Source organism: Notothenia coriiceps, unplaced genomic scaffold, assembly GCF_000735185.1.
Source record: "Notothenia coriiceps isolate Sejong01 unplaced genomic scaffold, NC01 NC01_scaffold00033463, whole genome shotgun sequence".
Taxonomy (NCBI): Eukaryota; Metazoa; Chordata; class Actinopteri; order Perciformes; family Nototheniidae; genus Notothenia; species Notothenia coriiceps.
The window spans coordinates 22506-45944 of NW_011366164.1; the positions used below are offsets into that span (position 1 = coordinate 22506).

At 39.5% G+C, this 23439-nt stretch overlaps 1 protein-coding gene across 1 annotated transcript; it reads left to right on the forward strand.

The window, feature by feature from the left end:
* Positions 1-4039: 4039 nt before the first annotated feature.
* Positions 4040-23388, forward strand: LOC104961608 (tyrosine-protein kinase yes). Its single transcript, XM_010789937.1, has 12 exons — positions 4040-4615; positions 12030-12325; positions 14023-14122; positions 14842-14940; positions 15134-15237; positions 16180-16329; positions 16651-16806; positions 18093-18272; positions 19042-19118; positions 19375-19528; positions 20807-20938; positions 22005-23388. The coding sequence occupies exons 2-12, from the start codon at positions 12043-12045 to the stop codon at positions 22211-22213; spliced, it is 1644 nt and encodes a 547-aa protein (XP_010788239.1). The 5' UTR covers positions 4040-4615; positions 12030-12042; the 3' UTR covers positions 22214-23388.
* Positions 23389-23439: the final 51 nt, after the last annotated feature.

Sequence of the window (23439 nt, forward strand, 5' to 3'; positions counted from 1 at the left end):
GGGGGGGAGAGCCGTCCAGTGCTGAAATATGACTGACAGCTTCAAAAAGTTTCTATCCAAGGCATCAAAGAGTTGACTTCATTTACAGATACGTTTTGGATCATTTTTCACATGTTTCACCTCTACTTCTGTTAAAGTCAGTTTCACAAACAATGACTAAAGTATTGTTCAGAGGTTACCAGTTAATACATTCATTTAATACAGTTTTAACATTCAAAATCACAACATTTCGTCATGCTTTTTTTGTATTGGACTTTATAGGAAAAGCTGTTTATATTATATTTGTAACTCTTGCATTGTGGAGCTGTCCGGTGCTGAAATATGACACTTGCTGCTTTTAGATCTCGGTCTGTTTATAATTGTTCTTGGTATTTGTAAAGGTCAGAGGTCAGAATCAGCATGAGAACAATTGAATCTGAGTCATCTTGTTCCAGGAACTTTTATTAATGAGCTTCTGATTCATTCTGTTGATTTCTTATCTCAGCCTCTATTCCTTATTTATCCCCAGGGATCAAATAAATATCACAGTCATGCGAAGACCATGTACTTCCAAAACATGTTTGTATTAGCTTTATGATATGATAATGCAAAGTTGTTCTGACAAATTCAAAAGGACCAAATTTGAAAATGCAGGATTTTTATTGGACGGTGGCAAAAAGCTGACATATTAGCCTATTTATATATTATTTACTATTATTGTTGACGGATGTCCCCTCTGTCAGACTCAGTTATGCAACCAGTTACTTTTCACGCAGGAAAATGATGAATAAAACAAACAATTCAAAAATCCATGCAGTTGAAGAAAATTACTTTTTATTCAAGATAACGTACCAACACAACAATGTAAATGATTGTTAAGAATTTGACGTAGGGTTAGTTCGTTTTTAGTCCAGTGTTCCCCAATAGGTGTCAAGTCTCTCCAAAAGGACAAATCTGAGGGGTCATGAGATGATATGGAAGTTAGGGGAAAAAACGAAAAGTCGGCCACATTTCTTTGCAACTGCTTGCCTGGAAAACATAAATAATTGTACATATTATGAGCCGTTATGGTGCCATCATAGATTCATACATGAGAGACCCTGGTTCGATTCCCAGCTGGCCCCTACTCTATTTCCACAAATGTACTGTCTCTCTCTCACATTCTCAAATATCGACATACAAAACCCCAAAAAATGATCTGTAGCATATTGAGAAATTGAAAGGGGATATGTTGATGAAACCAACAAGTCACATACATCTGATACATGACAAGGGGCCCCAGAAAACGTGTATGGAAAAAGAAAAACTTTAATCTGGAAGTAAAATAAGAATATTACCTTTTGAAATGTAGTGGAGTAGAAGTACTTTAAAAATCTTACAGTTTGGTTGCTTTACATTATATACGATTGCCCTTTTCCATACTGCAGGCTCTCGTGACTGTCTGTATTAGTCATTGTTCATTACAGCTTGGTACACACAGGTATCAGGGTCATGTGTGGAATCTTTAGTGGGTGATTCAGACCGGTCGATCTTCGACTGGCTCTGACGTCATGTGACGGTTTGCCTAGCACAGAGAAACACTTTGAATCCTTAATATGAAAAGGGGAAGGAATGTCAGGAAAAAGCGCCCCGCAACGGAACATCTTCTTTACTCTGAGAAAGCACTGCACCCAAGTGGTAACCAGAGAAAAGTGCAACGGAGTGTTTGACGGTGTGTACAGTAATGTACAGACCTCGAATACAGTCTTATACACGACATAAGATCTATTTCCATTAAACATTACTGAATCAATTCAAAAAGGAAAGGTAAATAGAGCAAAATCACTTCCTCACAGCTTTGATTATCTATGTGTCAAGAATATTGGGAACATAATGGTTAGGCTATGGCGATGGTTTTCAAAAGGTTAAAACAGAATAAATGACATTTTGATGTTCCCCTATAAAGGCAAAAACTGCACGTTACCGTTAAAAAAAGGCCGGCATGTATGTCACGTTTTTGCTTTCTGGACTTTAAATGAGTTTGGCATTAAATTAATTTATAGTATAAACACATGATCAGAATATGGTCAGGGTTGTCTTTGTATAATCCGAGTAAAATAGGTATTTCTCAACCAGTTTTGATCATTTTTAATCTGCTCTATCAATATTTAAGAATGTCACTTACTCATCATCTAATTGCATTGCAAGTGCAAACATATTGATCCAGTCCTAACCTGAGGCCTGACTCACCACACCACGAGTGCCTTCCTGTAACAATCATAGCAAAATATATCGTAATAAACTTTCCACCATGACAGTGTTACAGTAATCTCCTGGTGAATATTACTGTCAACGGTACTCGCCCAAACTTATATCAAATGACATTGAATTCTGTGTTGATATAACATCTGTGTTATTTAATGAAACTGAAAAACATTTCAGTAAATGTAACATAAAGTCCATATAAGTTAAAAAGAGCTCCTTACAGTAACTCATCAATAACATCTGTACTGTATGTGCTGTAGTAAAGGAAAATATGCTACTGTTTGTACAGAGGGGTCTGAAAACAGCAGCAGCCAGTGTGTGTGTGTGTGTGTGTGTGTGTGTGTGTGTGTGTGTGTGTGTGTGTGTGTGTGTGTGTGTGTGTGTGTGTGTGTGTGTGTGTGTGTGTGTCTGTGATTTATATCACCAAATAAGAACATATGACTCATTCTAATGTTTGCGCGATAGCTTTTTATAGCGCCTCCTGGCGGTGTTGACATGTTGCGTTGAAAGAGTTTTATTGAGGTTACTGTCTCACGATTCAAGTATTTTATCACTCAGCCTTAACAACAAGACATGTATGTGTCCGGAAGTGCTGCAGTAAAAGAGATGCAAGAAGATGCAATTGGCAGCAATAAAACAAAATGAATGAGTTTCATTGATGTTTGATGATTTATTTATTTTACATAATTACAGTAAACATTCAATAAAATGGTCTTTTATGATTCAGGTTGCTTCTTAATGGAACTATAACTAAGCGATATCAACATAATAACGTGTTTCTGTGGCGCTGTTTCGATGATCGTAAGGAGGGAGGTTAAGGACAAATCAACATAAAAGTAATATAATGTTAAAAAAACAACTAAAGGTAAGCACATAGACTAGTGAAGCTGTATAAAGCATTGGTACCACACACTATCTATGGCCATGATTGTAATATTCCTAAAGGGTTATTTTATTATAGCACCTTATTTTTGCATTAGTGTAAGTTTTGCGTCCATGTGAAAGCTGAGATGAAAACGAGGAGCTGCTGGTGTTATTTTACGCTGCAATCATCCAGTTTGTCAGTCCATCACTGAATTGTGATTTAGATCAATTTAGGGAGAGTGCTGGAAACATCGCTGCAGACCCATCACAGCCTGAACATAACCTGTTCCAGCTTTCACCTGTGGAAGGCGCAAGAGAAGAGCACTTTACACCAAAACCACAAGACACAAAGGATTCAAATGCTTTATAGTCATATGCACAGAAGCTACAGTGTAGATATAGCAACAGCAATTATGCAAAATCCACCTTTTCATGTCTTTTATACATACATTACAAGAGATTTGGAAAGTTTCCGGATAAAAGATTCTCTCTCTTTTTGGCCTGATCCATCTTATCTACATAACAACCTGTCTGAAAATGAGCTGATCAGATTTTGTCTTTGTTTTGGCTGTATGTTTATATCTATTTCCTGTAAATTGTCAAATAAGACTCATTTAAAACAAGATGAACATTTCTTGTGTGTTCACATATTTGGAAAATTGTGCATTTTATATTTGTTCTATTAGAAAATAAAATAAAAGTACAAACAAACATGATATTGTATTCATCAAATATTGTCTCAAGTTCATATTTTCAGAAATACTACCATAATAAATAAATAATACAATTAAAGTTGAGCATTAAAATAAAAAATAATAATAAAAAATACATTAAATATAAACATAAAACAGGCTGACGTAAGTAAGTAATAAAACAAATGTTTAGTTCCTCATGGCCAATAAATCTGATCTGCAGATGTGTGGCTGCAGTAACACCAGTCCGCCAGCAGAGGTCGCCATCGATCCGTGCATGAGACAGAGAATGGAACAGATTGAGGCGCTGCGAGTCCTCCCTTTTTCCAGCTCTCCTGATCCTCCACTCTGCAGCTCCTCTGCCCTCTCGTCCCTCACATTATCCCGTCTTTAATGGTTCTTTATTCGGCCTCTTCTCCTCCGTGTGATCGACTCCTCTCCCTGCTGATCTGGGAGCAGCTGTACCAGACCGATCTCCCAGCTGTGTGCCTCTCCAGTCCCGCAGGCAGGGTCGGCCATGTTGTTGTGTGGGGGTTGATGCAAGTTTAGTAGTAAGGAAGTAGAAGCTACAAAGAGCTGGGACACTTCAGGATCTCACTTTTTTTTGTTGTAAATGATGCAGCTGGATTAATCCTCTGTGATGACAATGACAGAGGATCCTCACAGATTTCACTTCAGCGTTAAGTCTGACCTCTCTGCTGGAGGCATGAAGTGAGGATGAGGAAGGGTCGGTCCCGTTTGGAATAACTCGGATTTTTTTTTTTGTCTCGGATCTGATCGGGAGGAAAAGGGGAAAACAGGAGAAAAGACAAGAAGAAGAACGTGGATTTGTGAAGGTAAAAACCCTTAGTAAAGTGTAAGCAGGATAAGGTAAGGATGGGCCAGCTGCTCGCCTGTCTGACCTGTCATCAACAAAGGAATGAATGTGTCTTATGATAATCACACACACAAATAGCCTACCTGGCTGTATGGTGTATTATAGACTGTATTCCTCCCTGCAAACCTAGAGCCATTTATTATTAATCAGATCAGAGGTTAGAAAAATACCAGTGAAGATGCAGCATGTGCTTAAAGTCCCTCAGGAATATTAATGCGACCATATCGGATAGCAGACTTTAAGGTAGGACAAGGTCAGAATAGCACAAAAATATTTCACACTATAATAAATAATTCAACAGAACTATCAAATTGAATATGCTAATAAAATAAAGGGTTAACCTCCACAAAATAAATCTGTATTTTATTATACATAAATGTAAAGATAAGATAATTGGGAATTGATTTATGTTAAAACATGTTAAAACAAAGGCATTGCACATAATTGGGAAAATAGTTGTAGAAATCATGAAATATAAACATCACAAAATAGAAAAAAATAACTGAAAAGTGAAATATATGGATAATAAATAAATATATAAAGATACAAATCTAGACTACTCTCTCACTTGGCATCTGTTTCCCACTTATTGTATTCATTTAAAGTCAAATTCGCTCCAGCAAAAATGCCATCTCATTTCAAATATCTAACCCATAGATGATTGTTTAATGATTAGCAGGTTAAGGAGGAAGAAGAAGTTCAGTCCGATTTATGGATGATGCTGTCAGTCAAACTTCCTGATTGATCGGCTTTATGATGTTCCTATCTTCTTCTACTTCCACTTCCACTCTGAGGGCAGGGACTTTTGGGAATGGTGGCACTCAAATGCTTGAGATGACTGGAGAACATGTCAGGATACAGCTTATTCTGAACAGCTCTGCACAACTGTGACTGAATCACTGCAATCCATATAAGGACTGGTGCACTTGGGAGTGAAGGAAGGTAAAGGGGAAGACTCTGATTTCTAAGATTTGTGTTATGAATATGTGCTGGGGAACCATTGGGAATTGAATAGACTGATTTGGTTGACCTATAGGACTTCTGCATGAGTACTTGCTCAGGCAGATTGAAATTACTGTTTATATACTTAATGTTTTTCCTTTTTACTGAAGGTTTGTTTATGGGAAAACTCACCTCAGGATGTCTTGCTGATAGCAAACTTCTCTCTCTTGATACACAATCTTAAAAATGAACTCAAGATATCCACAAATACCAAGTATTAATCTGATAGAATGACTCTTTTATTCACACATTTCAAATCATGTTGAGCTTGTTGATATTATTGTCATTTAAAGTAACATGAGGTAGCTAAACATTGACCTTTTAAAATGACATTGACCAAAAAAAACTATTTACGTAATTGCAGATCCCTGAAACACTTAATAAGGTCAGTATTAAGCCATTTTGAATCCGGTGAATGGGATCTGTTTGCCATTTAATCTGTATGCAGCAGCTGATTTCTCTCCCTAAATGATTATTCTCTAGCTTTAGAGAAGTTACTGACTAATTGTTTGAGAAAAGTGCAGTCAGAAATGTGGAAGAGCTTGCCTTGTTCTTGTAAAACATGATGTTCTTAACAGGATCTTGTCAATATTTAATAGTGAGGGTTGGTTGTAGACAGCCTCTTCCAGTTTATTACATGTTGACAATTCAAACACCCAGCCCTGTTACGTGCTGTCAAATGGATGGTTGTAGACACACTGAGACTCCCAAAATAGCTCACACTTACCCTACACCAGGTGCCAGGTAGTCCCTCCCATAAGACCTGTTTATTCTAGAAAATGTCTGATCTCTGTTCTGTGGCAGAACAAATACTCACATGAGCTCAACAAAAAGCTTTTCTATGACCACTTGAGTACTGTTTGTCAAGTTAGGTAAAATTAGTGACATCTTTTTACCCAGGACTGATGTATTGGTGCTAAAGACATATGTCAATAGTCAAGCATTCTTAAGTCCTTCCATTCATTTCCATTGTTTTTCATATTTAGTTTTTCTTTCCCGAGGCACTAGTGTCATTTTACTTGTGTGCAAAAGAACACTACGCCCAGTTTGAATAATTTTATGGTGTTTGTTTAAAAACTCTGAGGCTTCACATCGGACCATCACATGACTCTTCTGCAGCCACAGTTTTAACCCTTTGGCATCAGAGGAATGTGATAAATGGTGGCAGGCAGCATATGTTGCAGATCTGAAGGCCAGTAAAGCTCCAGAGACCCTCCCCACGAACAGCTGTCCGAGGGGATGCTGGGCAGGGTTCCACTGCTGCTGGCTGATGGATGAAGGAACTCCACCTTCATGTCCTTTAGCTCCACTACTTGACTTTCATCCGGCCAAATGTCAACTTCATTAGAGTCTAGATAACTTAAACCCCAGGGGAGGCTGTTTAGGCAAACTGAGATGCAAATAAGCTATTTTAAAGTCAGGGTTTAGTACATTTATAGTGCCTGAAAGAACCTTTTCAGTCTGATTACGTTCCGATTTGATAACACAAAGCTCTCTGTTGTTGAAATTCAATCTATAGGCGTCTCTTAGTTTCTGACTGCTCGTATATACTGTAGATGACCCTGCGCAGCTTACTCAGCGAGACTTCATCTCTGCAGCCTTCTTTAAAATTCTGAACCACGACCTGCGAGCTACCAAACTTCCTCATCGTTCCAGCTATCAGCGAGTGAGTCTCTGTCTTATCAGCATTTTGTGAAGCCTGGGTGGAATTCTCACACTTGGATCGGAGAGGGGGAGGAAACCGCAAGCAGGGTTTGTGATAAGAGGACTGCAGGTTTAAGCGTATCACTTTAACAGGGAAATATGTAAAATTAGGCTTGTGTGTGTTCTAGGTGGATACAAGCAGAGACAAGAGAGGTTACAGTACATGTCAACAGAGCTTCTGAAGTTAATGGAGGGGAACATATGGACACATTTAGTTGTTTTAATGTTCTTGCAAGACATGTGTTTTGGATGAATTGGCTGCATTGGAAGCTTTTTAATACATAGCAGCATGTGGGTTGAACAAACTTATTTCAGAAGGATCCAAAGATGCAACCATAAGTCGCTCAAGGCTATTTCTTTGTCAGAAATGATATTTATACTGAATATGTTTAGGCTTTGGACTGTTGTTTGCTTGACACAGCAGATATCAGTTCTACAGTAGCTGACAATCTCAGTTATTAAACAAAGATATCTGTAGCCTGTGGCCCCAAAAACCTGTTTCTCTACCAAGGTCGACACTATGTTTTCTTTTTCTTTTTTTTCTCTAAAGAAAAGACTTCTGTGGCGTTGAATACACATCTTTGTTATCAAGATTTCAAAGTTGTCAGCTGAGATATCTTTGCCTTTAGCGGATCATTTGGAACAGTCCGTTTCAAATCAGTGCTTCGATTGAACTTCTTGTCAGATTCTGTCACATTTCCAACCAGATAGAGGAAGTAGCCTCTGTATACAGTATATTCTATTATGTGATGACATGTAAACATCCTCATTTAAACTCTTCACCTTCCTCTCTTATCGTTTCTGCGTGGCTCTAACTGGTGCAACTGAAAGTCTTCTCTTCTCAGCTCATGCGATGTGCTGTTGTAGGTCATGTTATCATCCTGGGGGCAGTGGGATGTTGTCAGCATTAAGAATACGTTACTATATTTAGCAGCAAGGCAGATTTCCCTCTGGTTTGTTAGTAAATGGCTCTGCTGTTGAATAATTAGCTTTTCAGTGTATAAACTTGGATGTAAAAGTCAGTGATGTTTGACATTGAGACTTTTTTTGGACTTCCCTTATTTAAAAGACTGAGTGTGACACCTTTCAATAGCGCTTCTAGCTTTATTGGCCTTACATGCTATCCAAGTCGCATTCTTTTTCACGTCATCCACTACTATTCTGACTTTGGTGTGACAAACTCGAGGGTGTCATTACGTGATGTGTCAAAGGCCTAAATGACCATGTGCAGGTTAGAGTCTGGGGTGGGCTCTGTTTCAGCTCCAGGCCCTGGTGGTTTGGTTGTTTTCTGTTATTATCCTCTTAGGGTAAATCCTCCATCCTCATAATCCTCCTAGTTCAAGCTGGTAGAGCTGGCACTGTCTGCCTGGTTTCCCCCTCCCTCCCTCATCCAACCAACCTGCTGTTCCCCTCCTCAGTTTCTCTCCTGGACTCAATCTAAACCATTTTCTTTATGCCCACACAGCCACTAATGGGAATGTTATATCACTCTGTTGCTTTGCAGTGCTGTGCTTATCACCCTGGATTCTGAGGGAATGGTCTGGCTCGGATATTGTGTTTTTATGTGCACTCCTCCAGTAGATATCATTTTATCTTTGTAGTGTAGTGCAGTTCATATATCATATGAAGACGGAACATGTGTGTTATGGTTAGTACACACCCTGTCTGCTGACAGATAAGCTAGCAGCGCCCTACCTCTGTTGGGATTTTCTATCATTTTTAATGCTGCTTAAAACCATAAACATAAAGCAGAAAATACTCTGTGAAAGGGCTACATAGATACAGTTTATCTTAGTTTCTGAGACCATTTTTTTATCTTGCAGATCAGGTCCAGATTAGGTCTTCTGTTAGCAGCTAACACTTTCGCTAACGTCATTTGTTGCTTTATAATTCCTTCCTTATTTACACTGAACCGAAGCCAAATAACTCAAAGTGTTCTGTTTTTGATGACAAAAAGAGTACAGCTTGTGCATTGTGGCTGTATTTAGGCACTGTGGCGATTTGAGCTAATTACTAGCATCACTATGCTAACAGGATGCCGAAGCTAATATTAGCTAATAAGCCTTTACCCAAATTCTCCAGGTATTTGGTCATAAACCAGAGTGTTTGTCAAATTCAAATCGTGACCTGGTAATGGCACAAGTGTAAGGGTAGTGATTAGCATTTATAATGTATAGGAATCTTTAATATTTGTAGAATATTTCACAGCAACCCATAGCTGTTAAGACATTTCAGTTAGGTGGTGTGCAGTAGCCTACAAACCAACAGACAGACATTGCCATAGCAAAAACAGCCCCACCCTGCAAATTATTTGTATTTTTACACAGTATAAGACTATAAGTGTTGATTTTTATTTTATTTTCATCAGTATTTAGCCATCTTCATATACTAAGCCATGGGCGTCAGGATTTGGGGACCTGAGGGTGGCTAGTTCCCGAACAGATCAAAATAGGAAGTGTGGACTGGTGATTGGAGAGGTGCTTGTATAGCAGTACATGTGTATGATTCCTTCAAATCCTCTGTTACCGTCACATCTACTGTATAATCCTTAAATTACAGTATGATTTCCAAGGGTTGTATTGTCTTTAAGGCTCCTTACTTTCAGCTCAGTATTCGATTTTTAATTGTGGTCGGTTCATGTCTCATTTTTTGGCCGGGACATCATTCCATCTTTATGTTGCAAATATTTCTGGGACTCTGTCCAGTGTTTCAAAGCGTGGTTAGTTCACTGCTAACCCAACGAGCCAGACTCTCGTCGGCCTGATGATGAAACACAAGCCCACAGTAGTTGAATGAGCTACTGAGTGAAGCTCTCTGCTTTCCATGACACTGGTTTTGTCTGGAGGTTAACGGAAATGTTGGCTTGAAAATGCAACGTCTGTTTTCCATGCCAACATTCTCAATTTATTGGCTCTAGATCTAACATCTGAGCTTAGATTTATTAGCCTTTTTGGAAGACATCTTTAAGAAATCTGTTTTCTTTTGATAAGTGACTGACCACGCATAAAATGGCGTGTGCTCAGCACGAGCCGAAACCTAATATTTCAACGGTTTTGTACATTTTTCATTCGAGCAAAGATAATCTTAGAAGTCTTTTGTGGTTTGTCCCCATTTCGTTGATTTCTTTGGCAGTTCATCTGGAGAACTCAATGAACTCTCGAATGCGCCGCTCCTTCTTTTCCGTTGGGAATAAAATCCCTCCCAGCACCAAACATCAAGGCCACTGTTCCAAAATCAGTGAAAGGTGCATCAGTTGATCCTATTCCATTTCACAGACCCATGATTGTTAGGCTGTTATCTTGTCACTCCTGCCTACAACTGTGCCACAAGGCTGTTCAGTACCCTGTCTGTTTTGTCTGCTTTCACACCCAACATCACTGTACAAAAGATCGCATTTCCATTCAATCGTCTTATTGTTTTACTGTCCTGTTATGTGTCGGCGCAACAAGTCCAACTCCTCGCGCAGCTGTTGTTCTTGGAGAATGAAAATGTTCTGATCTCCCTGGGCTTAGACTTCTTTACGAGCGTGTCTGATTGCATCCACATTTTCCGAGCCTTCACCTCACAAAAGAATGCCTCAGTGGGACTCCGGACAAATTACGTTAGAAGGAGGAATGACAATCACGCAGATGGAGGCACACGGATGTTTAAATCGTGTAGCATGGTCAATATCAATGGGCCCCTGGGTTCATAGTTCATACGTGTAAAAGGCAGCCCATTGTTCGACACAGGAGCAAAACACCCAGACTGTTTCTGTATTTCTTTGCTGGTGAACCACAAACCTCAGACACAAAATCGACTCAGAGATGTTGCTTGTAGTGTTATTTTTTTTAGATCTTTTTATATCTCTTTGATATATTTCGGGTCTTTGTGGTTGGTTTGCATCTGCATGGATTCATTTTGCGTTTCTTTTTAGTTGTGTTGGATCTCTTTCTAGTCATTTTACATCTCTTTGTGGTCACTTTTCCTTTTTTTCAGTCAAGTCAAGGACATTCTTTTCACCTTTGCAGTCATTTTGATTATCTTTATGGTTATTTTGCATGTCATTGGATAGACTTTACAACCAACAAATCTGAAAGTCAAACTGTTCTGGCCCTGAACCCTTGGGCCCCTGGTTTTATTTGCAGTAAGCTTTTTTAGCAATTCCTTGTGGGCCCCTGAAAGGGACAATTTGAATCACAACATGGCATCAATGTAAAATACAGCTTTAATATTACAGAGAATGTTCTCTATTTCAAGACACAAAGGCTTTACATGTGCTTTAATGTGTCACTTGTATGTAAATAACAAGTGATCTCTTTATGTAACAACAATGCCATAATAGATCAAAACAATATAGAATGATAATCGCCTTTTCATCCCTCTGCTTTGCGGTTGTCATACCCTAAACATGCGTGGTCCGTGGTTGAAAGCGGATTTGTCTTTAACCCATATGTCCCAGTTACCACATGGCTTACGGTCCTAGCACGTCACAACAACAAAATGATTCACAGAGAAAGATCAGGTCATTTGATTTTTGTTTCATAACGCATGCAAGCACCTTATGTTGCAATATTTCATCCCTCACCTCCCTTGGCCCGTCATTTAATATGTATCAACAGTGAGATAATATGATGTTCTTCAATCTGCTGGAATGAAATAGAGGAATTTGTGTTGTGTCTGTCCAGGCAGGGCGAGACGATGGGCTGCATTAAGAGCAAAGAGGACAAACGCCCTACCATGAAGTATCGGCCAGATAATTCCGCAGCGTCAGATCCCAACTCCACCATCACCACACCTCACGTGGGTCACTACGGACCGGACCCCACCCAGCTGCAGCAGAACCAAGCCCCCTCCTCAGGCTCTGGGACTGGGAACTTCAACCACACCCTCATGCCGTTTGGAGGCTCGTCTGCCATGACTCCCTTTGGAGGGGCGTCCTTCACCGGCCCTGTGTCCAACTCGTTCTCTGGCGCCGTCTCAAGTGAGTAGGGTCATACAATGCTGATAATGGACTTAATGGAGAGCTGAATGACACACATGATGTTGTAGCCCCTTTGCTTTCCTGCTGACTGTATTTCCTGTAAAGCTTACCATCGGGTTTTGAATCTATTTTTCTTATCTTCTCATAATCTTTGCATTCCTCAATCAGCTTTCTGCTGTAGTATTTCCATAATACCATATGGTAGTCAATCTGTAATGCCATGTTTTTTATATATATTATTATGAATCATATTTTAGAGACTTGAGTTGCTACAGATGCGTAATCCATCTTGTTTTTCATAAATGCTTCGGCTTTAGAACTGGAGGACATTTCTGCTTTCCGTCATGCAGAGAGGTTTTCAAAGTGTGAGGATGTTTTCCACAGGGATTTTCCAAACTATTTCAAGGGTGGTTTAGTGAATGGAAGTAAAGGAAAATAACATTAGTTCAAAGTGTGATTTGGTTAAAAAGATAGTTCAGAGGGACAGTAGTTTTGGTGAATATTATATTTGTACCTACTTTTCCAGAAATAGAATTAAGTAAATGCTTTAGGACATAATCTTTTTTAAGTATTTGGTGTAGTCTATTGTTATGTCCAATGGCTATCTTTGATTATTGAGTGCCTTGTGATTAAATACCTTCGCTCTTTCCAGTCTTTGCCTGAGGGCTCCAAATTTGAAATCCCCTGATCTAACACACTGATTCTGTCCAAAACCTTGGGTTATGATCAACCAGCTGCAAAAAAAATGGTGTCTTGTTTTGAAAGCTTATTGTCAGACTCTTCTGACTAATCTGCATTTACAAAAGAAAACAGACATAATGTTAACTGAGATAATAAAATAATAATGCGTACTAATGAAGTAATCATTTTGATTAAAGTAAATGGGTTCAAACATACAGACATACTTAACCCTGAGCTTAAAGTGGTCAGTGTGCTGATCCGACATGTCGGTGTCACGGCTAATGCCCCAGCCATTGTTATTTTAACTAGCTTTTCCTTGTTAGATTTAACACGGACCCTGTTATCATCCCTGATCACCCTAAATGTGTCTGAGCAGCTTACAGCGATGCAAAGAGATGTTTCTGCGGGATTTGGGTTGTAATCCTCCGCCACGCTGGATTATCTGCTCTCAGAGAGGGGCGAAGGTGGCACATGCTGTGGTGTTAGCTTTCTGCAGAGATAATGGGATTATTGTTGACAGCATTGTTGTCCGCGGTGGGGATATGAATTTCATCTGTGTGGGGGTGTGGCTGTACAGTATAGGTTTTACAGGTTCACTCTGGGAGGGAGAGATGAGTTTACACATACCATAATTTACAGAACTATGTCTTCTGACTATTACACATTTAATACTGCTAATGGAATGTAGATTATGACTGTTAGACAGAGGTTTCTATTAAAAACCTGTTTAATATACTGACTCTCCTGTGGCTTGCGACTTGAGTTTAGTCACAGTCATATTTCCATGCAGGGAAAATACAATATCATAATAAACCGAGGAAAATCAATACAGTATGAGCTCTCAGACCTTGGCGAGACAAATGTAGCTTCCTTGATTGCCCTTTAAACAGTCACCCACACAAACAAACACTTCTGTTTCCTACCTGCAGTTCCTCTCAAGCTTCTTACTAACTCTGTTGCCTGCTATTATGTGTTTACAGTTAATACATGTCGGTCTGTTTCGTGTTTTATTTCAGGTGGTGTTACATTCTTTGTGGCCTTGTATGACTATGAAGCTAGGACATCTGATGATCTTTCATTTAAAAAAGGAGACCGATTCCAGATCATCAACAATACGTAAGCTTCTGTGCAGTTTCTAGGGTCAGCAGAATTAAAAAAAAACTCCATTTTATGAACCTTGTTGGAAAGGATGAAGCACATGCAGGGAAGAACCCATTACATTTTGAAGCAGATGAGGTTGATACACAACATTTATTTTCCTCTTTGATTTACGTTGTAAGATAGCGAAGGCCTCTGTGAAGGTTTGCAGGTGCACTTCTACTTTAAATATGTTTCCTTGAAAGTACCGCAGCTGTTATATTGTGATGAAAAGTCTATTTTTCCAGCAGTAATCCCCAAACTGCACCTGTTCCGTATTCATGAATGCGTTTGATTGCAACTTGTTTCCTGTTGCTGGCTTTCTGCACAGCGCTGTGGATCTTTTATTTGATCCATGCTGTGGCAGAAACGTCGCCTGAGGTTAGAGCATTGTAATGTAAAGTAGATTAGAGTCATTCAATCCCCATTGTGACGATGCTTTCAGTCCTACCTCATACTTCAAAGACAGCTCCAAATTTGATTCGGCAGAATTAAATGAATGCAGAACAAATTACATAAAAAGCTTTGTACCTTTTTTCATTGTTACCATAAGCAACCCTGCTGCCTAAAGTGAGGATCATTTTCAGACCAAATTATTAATTGTTATCCCTTATTAACCACTTTTCATCAAGAGTATCAATCATAGCAGGATGTAAAGTAATTTGTCTCATCTCTCCTGTGTCTTTTTCCTCCTGCAGAGAGGGAGACTGGTGGGAGGCTCGCTCCATCAATACCGGGAGAAATGGCTACATCCCCAGCAATTATGTGGCCCCTGCTGACTCCATCCAGGCTGAAGAGTAAGGCCTTGTTATAACCTCATTACCCCGTCTACAGGGACTGCACATGGAGGCTAATAACACTAGCATGATCCCATCTCACGTGGCTTACAATAAGCACACAGATATATGTGATTTTCAACAGTCAAATCCTCAGTCACCACCTAAACCATGGGTTTGGCTGTTACTTAAAGTATTTTCTTTCGCTTGACAGGTGGTACTTTGGTAAAATGGGACGCAAAGATGCTGAGAGGTTGCTGCTGAATACAGGAAACCAACGAGGAACTTTCCTGGCACGAGAAAGTGAAACTACTAAAGGTTAAGATAGCTTCTTTATTAAGTATTGTGGAAATTGCCTGGAGAAATGGAGCTTGTGTGAAGTAGGAGTACTTTAAGCTGGAATGGACACAAAACACTGTCCGGCAGTGGCTCAGTCAGTAGGGGCTTGGACTGCGAGACGTAGGGTCGCCTGTTCAAGTCCCCGAACAGACCTAAATATGGAGTGTGGACTGCTACTTGGAAAGGTCCCAGTTCATCTCCTGGGCCCTGCCTTGGTGCCCTTGAGCAAGGCACCAGACAACCCCCCTTCCCCCCCACTCCCATTGCTCCCCGGACAGATTGTGCTAAATATGAACATGATGACACATTTACCCCTTTCCTAAATGCAAAAACAAAGCTCTTCTGACCGACTTTCCCTAAGCAACATCAGCTGATATCACATGTTTTTGTAAAATGTTGTCTGACAAGCAAGCAAACTTTGTTTTGTGTAGCACTTTTCATGAAAACAAAGAAAGAAGATATGGGAGTTAAAAGGAACAAAGAAGACACAAAAACAAGGGTCTAAAGCAATGCAAGCTGCTTTGTGAAGGTTTTGAATGCTGAATTTGCTTAAAGCTAATGTTAGCATGCTAACATGCTAAACAAAAATGCTAATATGATGCTAGTACTGATATTTGTGCTAGATAGACAAGAGTAAATAACCAACAAGCAGTATTAAGTGTACAGAAAACCTGTTCTGTTAGCTTCCAATACATTTTATTTACAAGAGTAAAAATTCAATCTAAATGTATTATTCCCAGACATTGGTAACCAAGTGCAATGTGTTCTGAACTTTACTTTAAGTGTGTTTCTTTATTCAGCACCTGTAAAGTTAATATATGGATCTGGAGAAGGCTTAATCAAAAAATACTATATTTTATAGTAACCACACTTGACACTTTTGTTTTGAATGTTGAAGGACATTTCCCTCGTCTCCTCTAGGTGCTTATTCTCTCTCCATACGAGACTGGGATGAAACCAAAGGGGACAATGTGAAACACTACAAGATCCGCAAGCTTGACAGCGGAGGATACTACATCACTACCCGGGCACAGTTTGACATACTACAGAAGCTTGTCAAGCACTACACAGGTATGTAGCTTGCACTGGTCTAACAAATTGTTGGAGCAGTTAGGATTTTAAACCTCGCATGAGGGGAGTTGAGGTTAAATCTCTATTTACCCTATTCATTTCTCGTCTGACTCTGGAGAGGCCGTATCAGTGTTGTAAAAATCCCCTCATTTATAGTTCATCAAAGTAAGTGTAAGAACATGTATTCATCCACATAATATTGAATGAATCGATGCATGAAACAGATTGCCTTTAAAACACTGTACCCTGCTGGTTCATGTGGGTGTGTGTATCTGAGTGTGTGTCGCTGCTGGGTGTAATGTAGCGTTGTAATCTTCACAGAGCACGCTGACGGGCTTTGCCACAGGCTGACCGCGGTCTGCCCGACAGTCAAGCCTCAGACCCAGGGGCTGGCTAAAGATGCCTGGGAGATCCCCCGGGAGTCCCTGAGACTGGAGCTCAAGCTGGGCCAGGGCTGCTTCGGAGAGGTCTGGATGGGTAAGAGCAACTCAGACGAGACACGCAGGAACACGTTCAGAGAATGCTTTATTGCCTCATGCAGTTTTTTTAATCGTAACTACCTACATGTTGAAATTCCAAGTCAGCCCAGATACATAAGAATCAAAATCAGTGAGTAAACCAAGATATTAAATAAAGAGGCAAGCACTCGTTAATAAAATAAGAATCAAATACATACACATCCAAGGTAGAAACATGTAATTAGTAAGTAAGTGCATTGGTGGAAAGATTACTCAGTTAAGTAAAATTAGCAATACCAAGTTGTACAATTACTCTGTTACAAGTAAGAAGTACTGTATTGAAATTCTTACTTAAGTAAAAGTACAAAAGTAATCAAAATATATTTAAGTTACGGAAGTAAGAGTAGTTATCGTGTGTAATAGCCCATTTCAGAATGATATATAAATAGAATTTCTTCATTATGATATTAATTGACGATGTCTATCACATCTTCTGGATATCTTAGTCAATCTTTTGTATTAGTTAATGAATATGGTTAATTCGCTAATAATCTGAATCTATAAAATGACGAGTAACTAAAACATTTTATATAAATGAAGTTAAAAAGTACCATATTGCTTTTTTTGTGAAGTATAAGTGGTATAAATTGTATTAGCATACAATTAATATACTCAGGTAGACGTACCTGAAATGTGTCCTAAAGTACTTAAGTAGATGTACTTTAGCACATTCAACCACTGAGTAACTGACACAAATAAAAGTAATCGTGTAGCAGCCAGGTAAAAGTAATAAATAGTAACGGTATTTATTGCATGTGGTTATTAAAGTATAAAGCCATTTTAAAAACAAGTAGCAGCTGGTAATCGACCTTGTTAAATTTTATAACAACATTATATATTTATATTATAACAACAACAACAATGGTGTAATGTAGGAAATGCAAAGATGATGTGCATAAATCACACACACACAAACCCTCCGATATCTGTATTTATTGAGTCTATTTTTGTCCATTCCTGGGAATAATTCACTTCCTGCAGTTGCTTCCTCTGTTTGTTGAATTCTCTTTATCTCCAGAGATCTTCTCACTCAGCTCCAGCCAATATTATTTGTACCTTCCTTTTTTCTTTTGTTGTAACTCAGCTCATCCCAGGCATCCCATTTCATCGGGGAGTGCATGCATGACAGCACATGTCTGAGCAATTACAAGACCTAATTAATGATACATCTCGCTCCCAGCCCATTAACAACACTGATTACCCCTGCGACCTGTGGGCGTTCTCTCCCCTATCTTTGTCTTCCAGGCACGTGGAACGGCACCACTAAGGTGGCCATAAAGACGCTGAAGCCGGGCACAATGTCACCTGAGGCCTTCCTCCAAGAGGCTCAGATCATGAAGAAGCTCCGGCACGACAAACTGGTGCCTCTGTATGCCGTGGTGTCCGAGGAACCCATCTACATCGTCACAGAGTACATGGCCAAAGGTACATCTAATATAAACCTGATTTTATAAGCTGCTGACTGGAATTTATGATTAGCAATTAAATTGAATTTCTCAGAACTCTAAACCCTGGGGAATAACAAGACTCAGCTGTTTCCTGTTACATGACACTGATGCGATCTATTTTTACAGAAAAGCAAAGCATCATCTTAGCCTAGAGACTTTTCAGCCACAAAACAAGCCTTGGTTTAACACAAGTCAGATTTAAACATGGAGATTTCCTTCAAGGAAAAATTTAGATTTTATGGATGTCTTAATTAATGTGCTGCACAGATTGAAAGTCCTTGAAGGTCCCTTGTGGTTCCCGGAGGCCTGCAACTAGGATGTTTAATTGAAAGCTGCAGTATTTCAGTGGGATTTTTTTTTATTGCTTCCGCTGCAATGCTTGTTTTTTTTAGATGAATGTGTGTGTAAATGTTCACTCTTTGACATGCCTTCCTGTCTGCATGCATGTCTAAATGCCTACAGTTTGTTGATATACTCTTTGGTTTGATCTGAGCTGTAGTATTTTTCACAGTTTCCTTAATGCAGAAGATACACCAAATCACATACCAATTAAATCATGCTTACTTAGATATTCACTTTAAATCCTAACCAGGTCTAGTAAGGATCTAGGAATTCATTTAATACGAATATTCCCCACAGCAGCACAATGTTATGCAACTGGTATTGCGTGCCTTTTATTACTCCTACGGTATATATCGTGGCTGTACTGCATTTACGACTTCTCACTGTCGCTGTTTTTTTTATAGGAAGCTTTCTCGACTACCTCAAAGAGGGCGACGGTAAATTCCTGAAGCTCCCCTTGTTGGTGGACATGGCTGCACAGGTGAGAGATATATCATTTTCGTTTCTCGTTTGCGAAATTTGTGTCAGTGAATGTTACATTTAGCGTACTATTTTAAGCCTCTGAAGAGCAGCAGCCTCGGGTAAACATGTCTTCCTCAGTTTGCTTTTGTTCTTTCATTAATAGATCCCGACTCTTTATGCTTGACAGAGCAGGGCTTGATGTTTTGGGAGCTAAAAAAAACAATTCACCAATAACAGCCATCATGACACACTTTCCATTTTGTATTTATTTAAAGATCGCTGATGGAATGGCTTTCATTGAGAGGATGAACTACATCCACAGGGACCTGCGCGCCGCTAACATTCTGGTGGCCGACAACCTGGTGTGCAAGATCGCTGACTTTGGGCTGGCCAGGTTGATAGAGGACAATGAGTACACAGCCAGGCAAGGTGGGTAAACAAACACACAGAGAGACAAAGATGAACCCCCTGTTGTCTCCTATCATGGTGAATTAGGATAATAGTGCAAACCAGATGCTCCTGCTGCGTCTGATTAGTTGCGCTTTTCACACACTGGGAGAATTCATCTCTCTGCTATTTCTGCTTTTTAAAAGGTTTTTCAGTTCTCATTATCAAGTACATTTGGATACCCACAGTAAATGACAGAGAGTGGAACAATCAAAGTAAATGAAAAGTATTAATGGACAATAAAGGATCATATAAAGCAGATGAGCTGTCATAAAACATAGTGTACCTATTGAGTCTACAGCCATGCAAGCATCTCGGGAAGTAGCGAATAGACGACAGCTATTCAATGCTACAGATAATGTTTACTTGCTGATGTTCAGCATGTAACTGCATGTTCAACAGGGGGGAATTAATGTCATGTTGTTTGTGCTACAGCTTTTAAATAGTACCATTTTAAATATTTAGCAGTAGCAACTTCCAATCCCAGTTTGACTTTGATTCATCCTCACATGTTGGTGAATTTACATAAGGACTGTATCTTCAGTAGAACACATCAAAACTGTTTACTGCAAGACTTATGGAAGCATTTGCAAAATATGTTTTCTGGAAATAAGAGACTCAACCATTTATTACATTAATCCAATATATATATATCAAATTGTTACTCGTGAGGAAGGGATATGTAATATTTTATGAATCTACTGCTGTGCATACATGTTCCATTACTCGTCTTTTGCCTTTAAATAATGACAAATATACATTTCCAAGAACTTGGGGCAAACAAAAGCCACATCTAAGGACTTTTTCTATTAATTTTCCCAAATATTGAATGCCCGTTTAAGGGATAAAACACATTAACACACCTTAAATATATCCTTTATAGTCTTGCCTATCCCTTGAACATTCTAATTTGAGATTCTGGTATTTACAAGCTAAATACTATAGAGGACTGAATATAATATGGTCTTTATGATCTAATTTGCTTTTATAAGAGATCATATTTGACTTGTTCCATCAGGAAAAGCACAGGTGTAAATACTTAAATGAATTGCTGCTGAATTCCATTTAGCTGCTCTCATTTCAAGCCCTCGTTAGTGTTATTAGTAACCCCTGTGCCTCACTGCTTTTCCTTCTATGACAAGTCTCTCTGCTGTGAGAAAGGCCTATTGTTGGTCACTATGGCCATTGTTAATAACTGAAATGGAGGCATACGCCCTCTAGTGGAATCACCTCACCCCTCTCCTCTCCATCACGTCACAGGAGCCAAATTCCCCATTAAATGGACGGCCCCAGAGGCTGCGCTGTACGGCCGCTTCACCATCAAATCAGACGTGTGGTCCTTCGGGATCCTTCTCACCGAGCTCGTCACCAAAGGCAGAGTGCCCTACCCAGGTAAGTGACAGTGACACGCTCATGCACACACAGGACGAGAAAACATCCGCAGGGCAGCGTCAGAGGGCGGGGATATCAGCCTTCAGTCTATCGGTTAATGTCTGAGGCTGGAGTGACGCCGTCTAACATTGTCTGCACTGGTTGTTTATGCCTCTGCAGGCGGAACACACACACACACACACACACACACACACACACACACACACACACACACACACACACACACACACAGATTAGATGACACCATCTGGTGGAGGACGATCAGGAGAATGAACACCACTCTTGTTTATAACCATCTGCCAGATTGACACTGCCCTGGGGAGCAGTGCCTGCAGTCTGCTGCACCACCTTTGCACGGCTCCACTTTCTATTAGATGTAGCACTGACACAATGAATTGATTAGTGTACTTACGGAAATCAATTTTTAAATATTGATCGATTTAGACAGAAATAATCTCTAAATTTTCATTTGAATAAACGTCTATTCAGTGACTGATAAAGATATGTCATATTGGTATTTTTACAAACTGGGTACGTTTGGTATTCCTACAAAAAACCCACAAACACTTTCTGAGAAGTGAGATCCAAAAACACTTCTGCAAATACTACTTAGTGCCAAAGATCTTGCCAAAAAAAACACAACTGTGTTGGTGTTTGTAACTCGATGTACAATTTTGGCATTTTGGGAAACACTCCTATAAGATTTCTTGCAGTAATGTTATATGAGGACATCAATACACCAATGTATGTATGCACATTCAAAACAACAACAATGAGCTTTAGGGATGCACGTGGGTTTTGTTACTGTCAGTCACAGTCAGGCTAGCTGTTTCAGTCTCTATGATCATTCAAACCAAAAGTCTCCTGGTGTCTTCTAACTTAGAATTCAATGAACAAATCTGATCACCATTTCTCAAGAAGAAAAATGCTAAATAGCTGCTGTTTTTAATCACTCTTTCACTGTCCATTTTTGACCTTTTTTAACATTCCTCATACTAAGAAATGATTAGCCCCTCTCCGAAAAGAGAGCTCTGACAGTCCTTTCTACCTCCCGTCTCACTCTCAGGCATGGTGAACCGCGAGGTGCTGGAGCAGGTGGAGCGCGGCTACCGCATGCCCTGTCCCCAGGGCTGCCCCGAGTCCCTGCACGAGATGATGAAGCACTGCTGGAAGAAGGACCCCGACGAGAGGCCCACCTTCGAGTACCTGCAGTCTTTCCTGGAGGACTATTTCACCTCCACAGAGCCTCAGTACCAACCTGGAGAGAACCTATAGCCTGCCTTCACTCTGAGACGCCTCGAAGCACACTTGCTTGAAGACGTGAGCTCTTAAATATTGAACTTCACCTAGTCAACTGAATCCAGGATAACCAGTTGCATTAACCACTACTTGTTCTTTATTTTATTTTTTTATTTTGCTTTCAGCGTCCGCCATCATTTCATATATTTTTTTTTCATTCATGGTAATATTATGTTTTTTTTTGGCCTCTATGTGGTTTAATGTGGAGCTTTCACACTCCACTCACCCCCAAATTGTATTCTTTTGTAGTAAATTGGTAAATTATGCATTGGAACGATTCATTATTAACAGAGATAATATATTAAACTAATAGAGAGCCGCTCTCAGGGGACTGATGGTCATTATCACAGTCCATTTACAGTGATTAAATCCCATACAGCTTAACTTTAATTACATTTCATCAGCTACAGTGCAATTTTTGAGTGTTTATCTGTGACATGATATTTTATGAATTTCGAACATTTTGCTTTTTATATCATTTTCCTTAGTATTTTCTTTTTATCACATGAATTATCACATTTTATTCATATCACATGGACATGGTTTTATTGCTTCATTGGAAGACTTTCCCGACTGTCCATCCTCGTACCGAAATCTCTGCTAGGACTTTTTATAACATTGCCATAATTCTTTGTGTTCATCGCTGCCCTGGTTGTATAATCTGACTGCAATCACGACAGACACACACTTACATAAAAACAGTGTGTTTAATGTGTCAGTGAGTTAAACAGTGATGAACCTCGTGGACTTGCGGCTTCTTGCCAAGCCACAATGACATTTCATGAAAAAGCCACCATATAAACTGGTTGGACATTTTTTTTATCTTCTACAATGTGACTGAATGAAGCACTTGGGACTCTTTCCTGCTCATGTATCTAAGGTGGCTCTGCAGAAACTTTGTACAGCAATGTCGACAGTTTTTTACAGTCCTTTTATCTTTGCATTTGGTTCCTGTATTGACTCTTTAGGGCAGTATTATAAGGGGGTTTAACACTAATTGATGACTGAGCTTGTAAAGAAGGGCTTTGTATATTATACAATCCTCATTTTGTAAGATTATTAAGAAAATGGACATGATTGCAAATTATATTTGGGAGGGAGGTTGTGGGTGGAGAGGTATTTGTACAATAAAGACGTGATTTTACAAAGTCCATTGTTCTTTTTTTTATTAGTACATGTTTGATATGTCTCTTTAAGTGTCA

Excerpts from the sequence above, each read along its gene's own strand:
- LOC104961608 (XM_010789937.1), top strand. The coding sequence starts at position 12,043 with ATGGGCTGCATTAAGAGCAAAGAGGACAAACGCCCTACCATGAAGTAT. Across the intron at positions 14,123-14,841 it reads TTCCAGATCATCAACAATAC|AGAGGGAGACTGGTGGGAGG; the intron begins GTAAGCTTCTGT and ends TTCCTCCTGCAG. Across the intron at positions 19,119-19,374 it reads TGGTGGACATGGCTGCACAG|ATCGCTGATGGAATGGCTTT; the intron begins GTGAGAGATATA and ends ATTTATTTAAAG.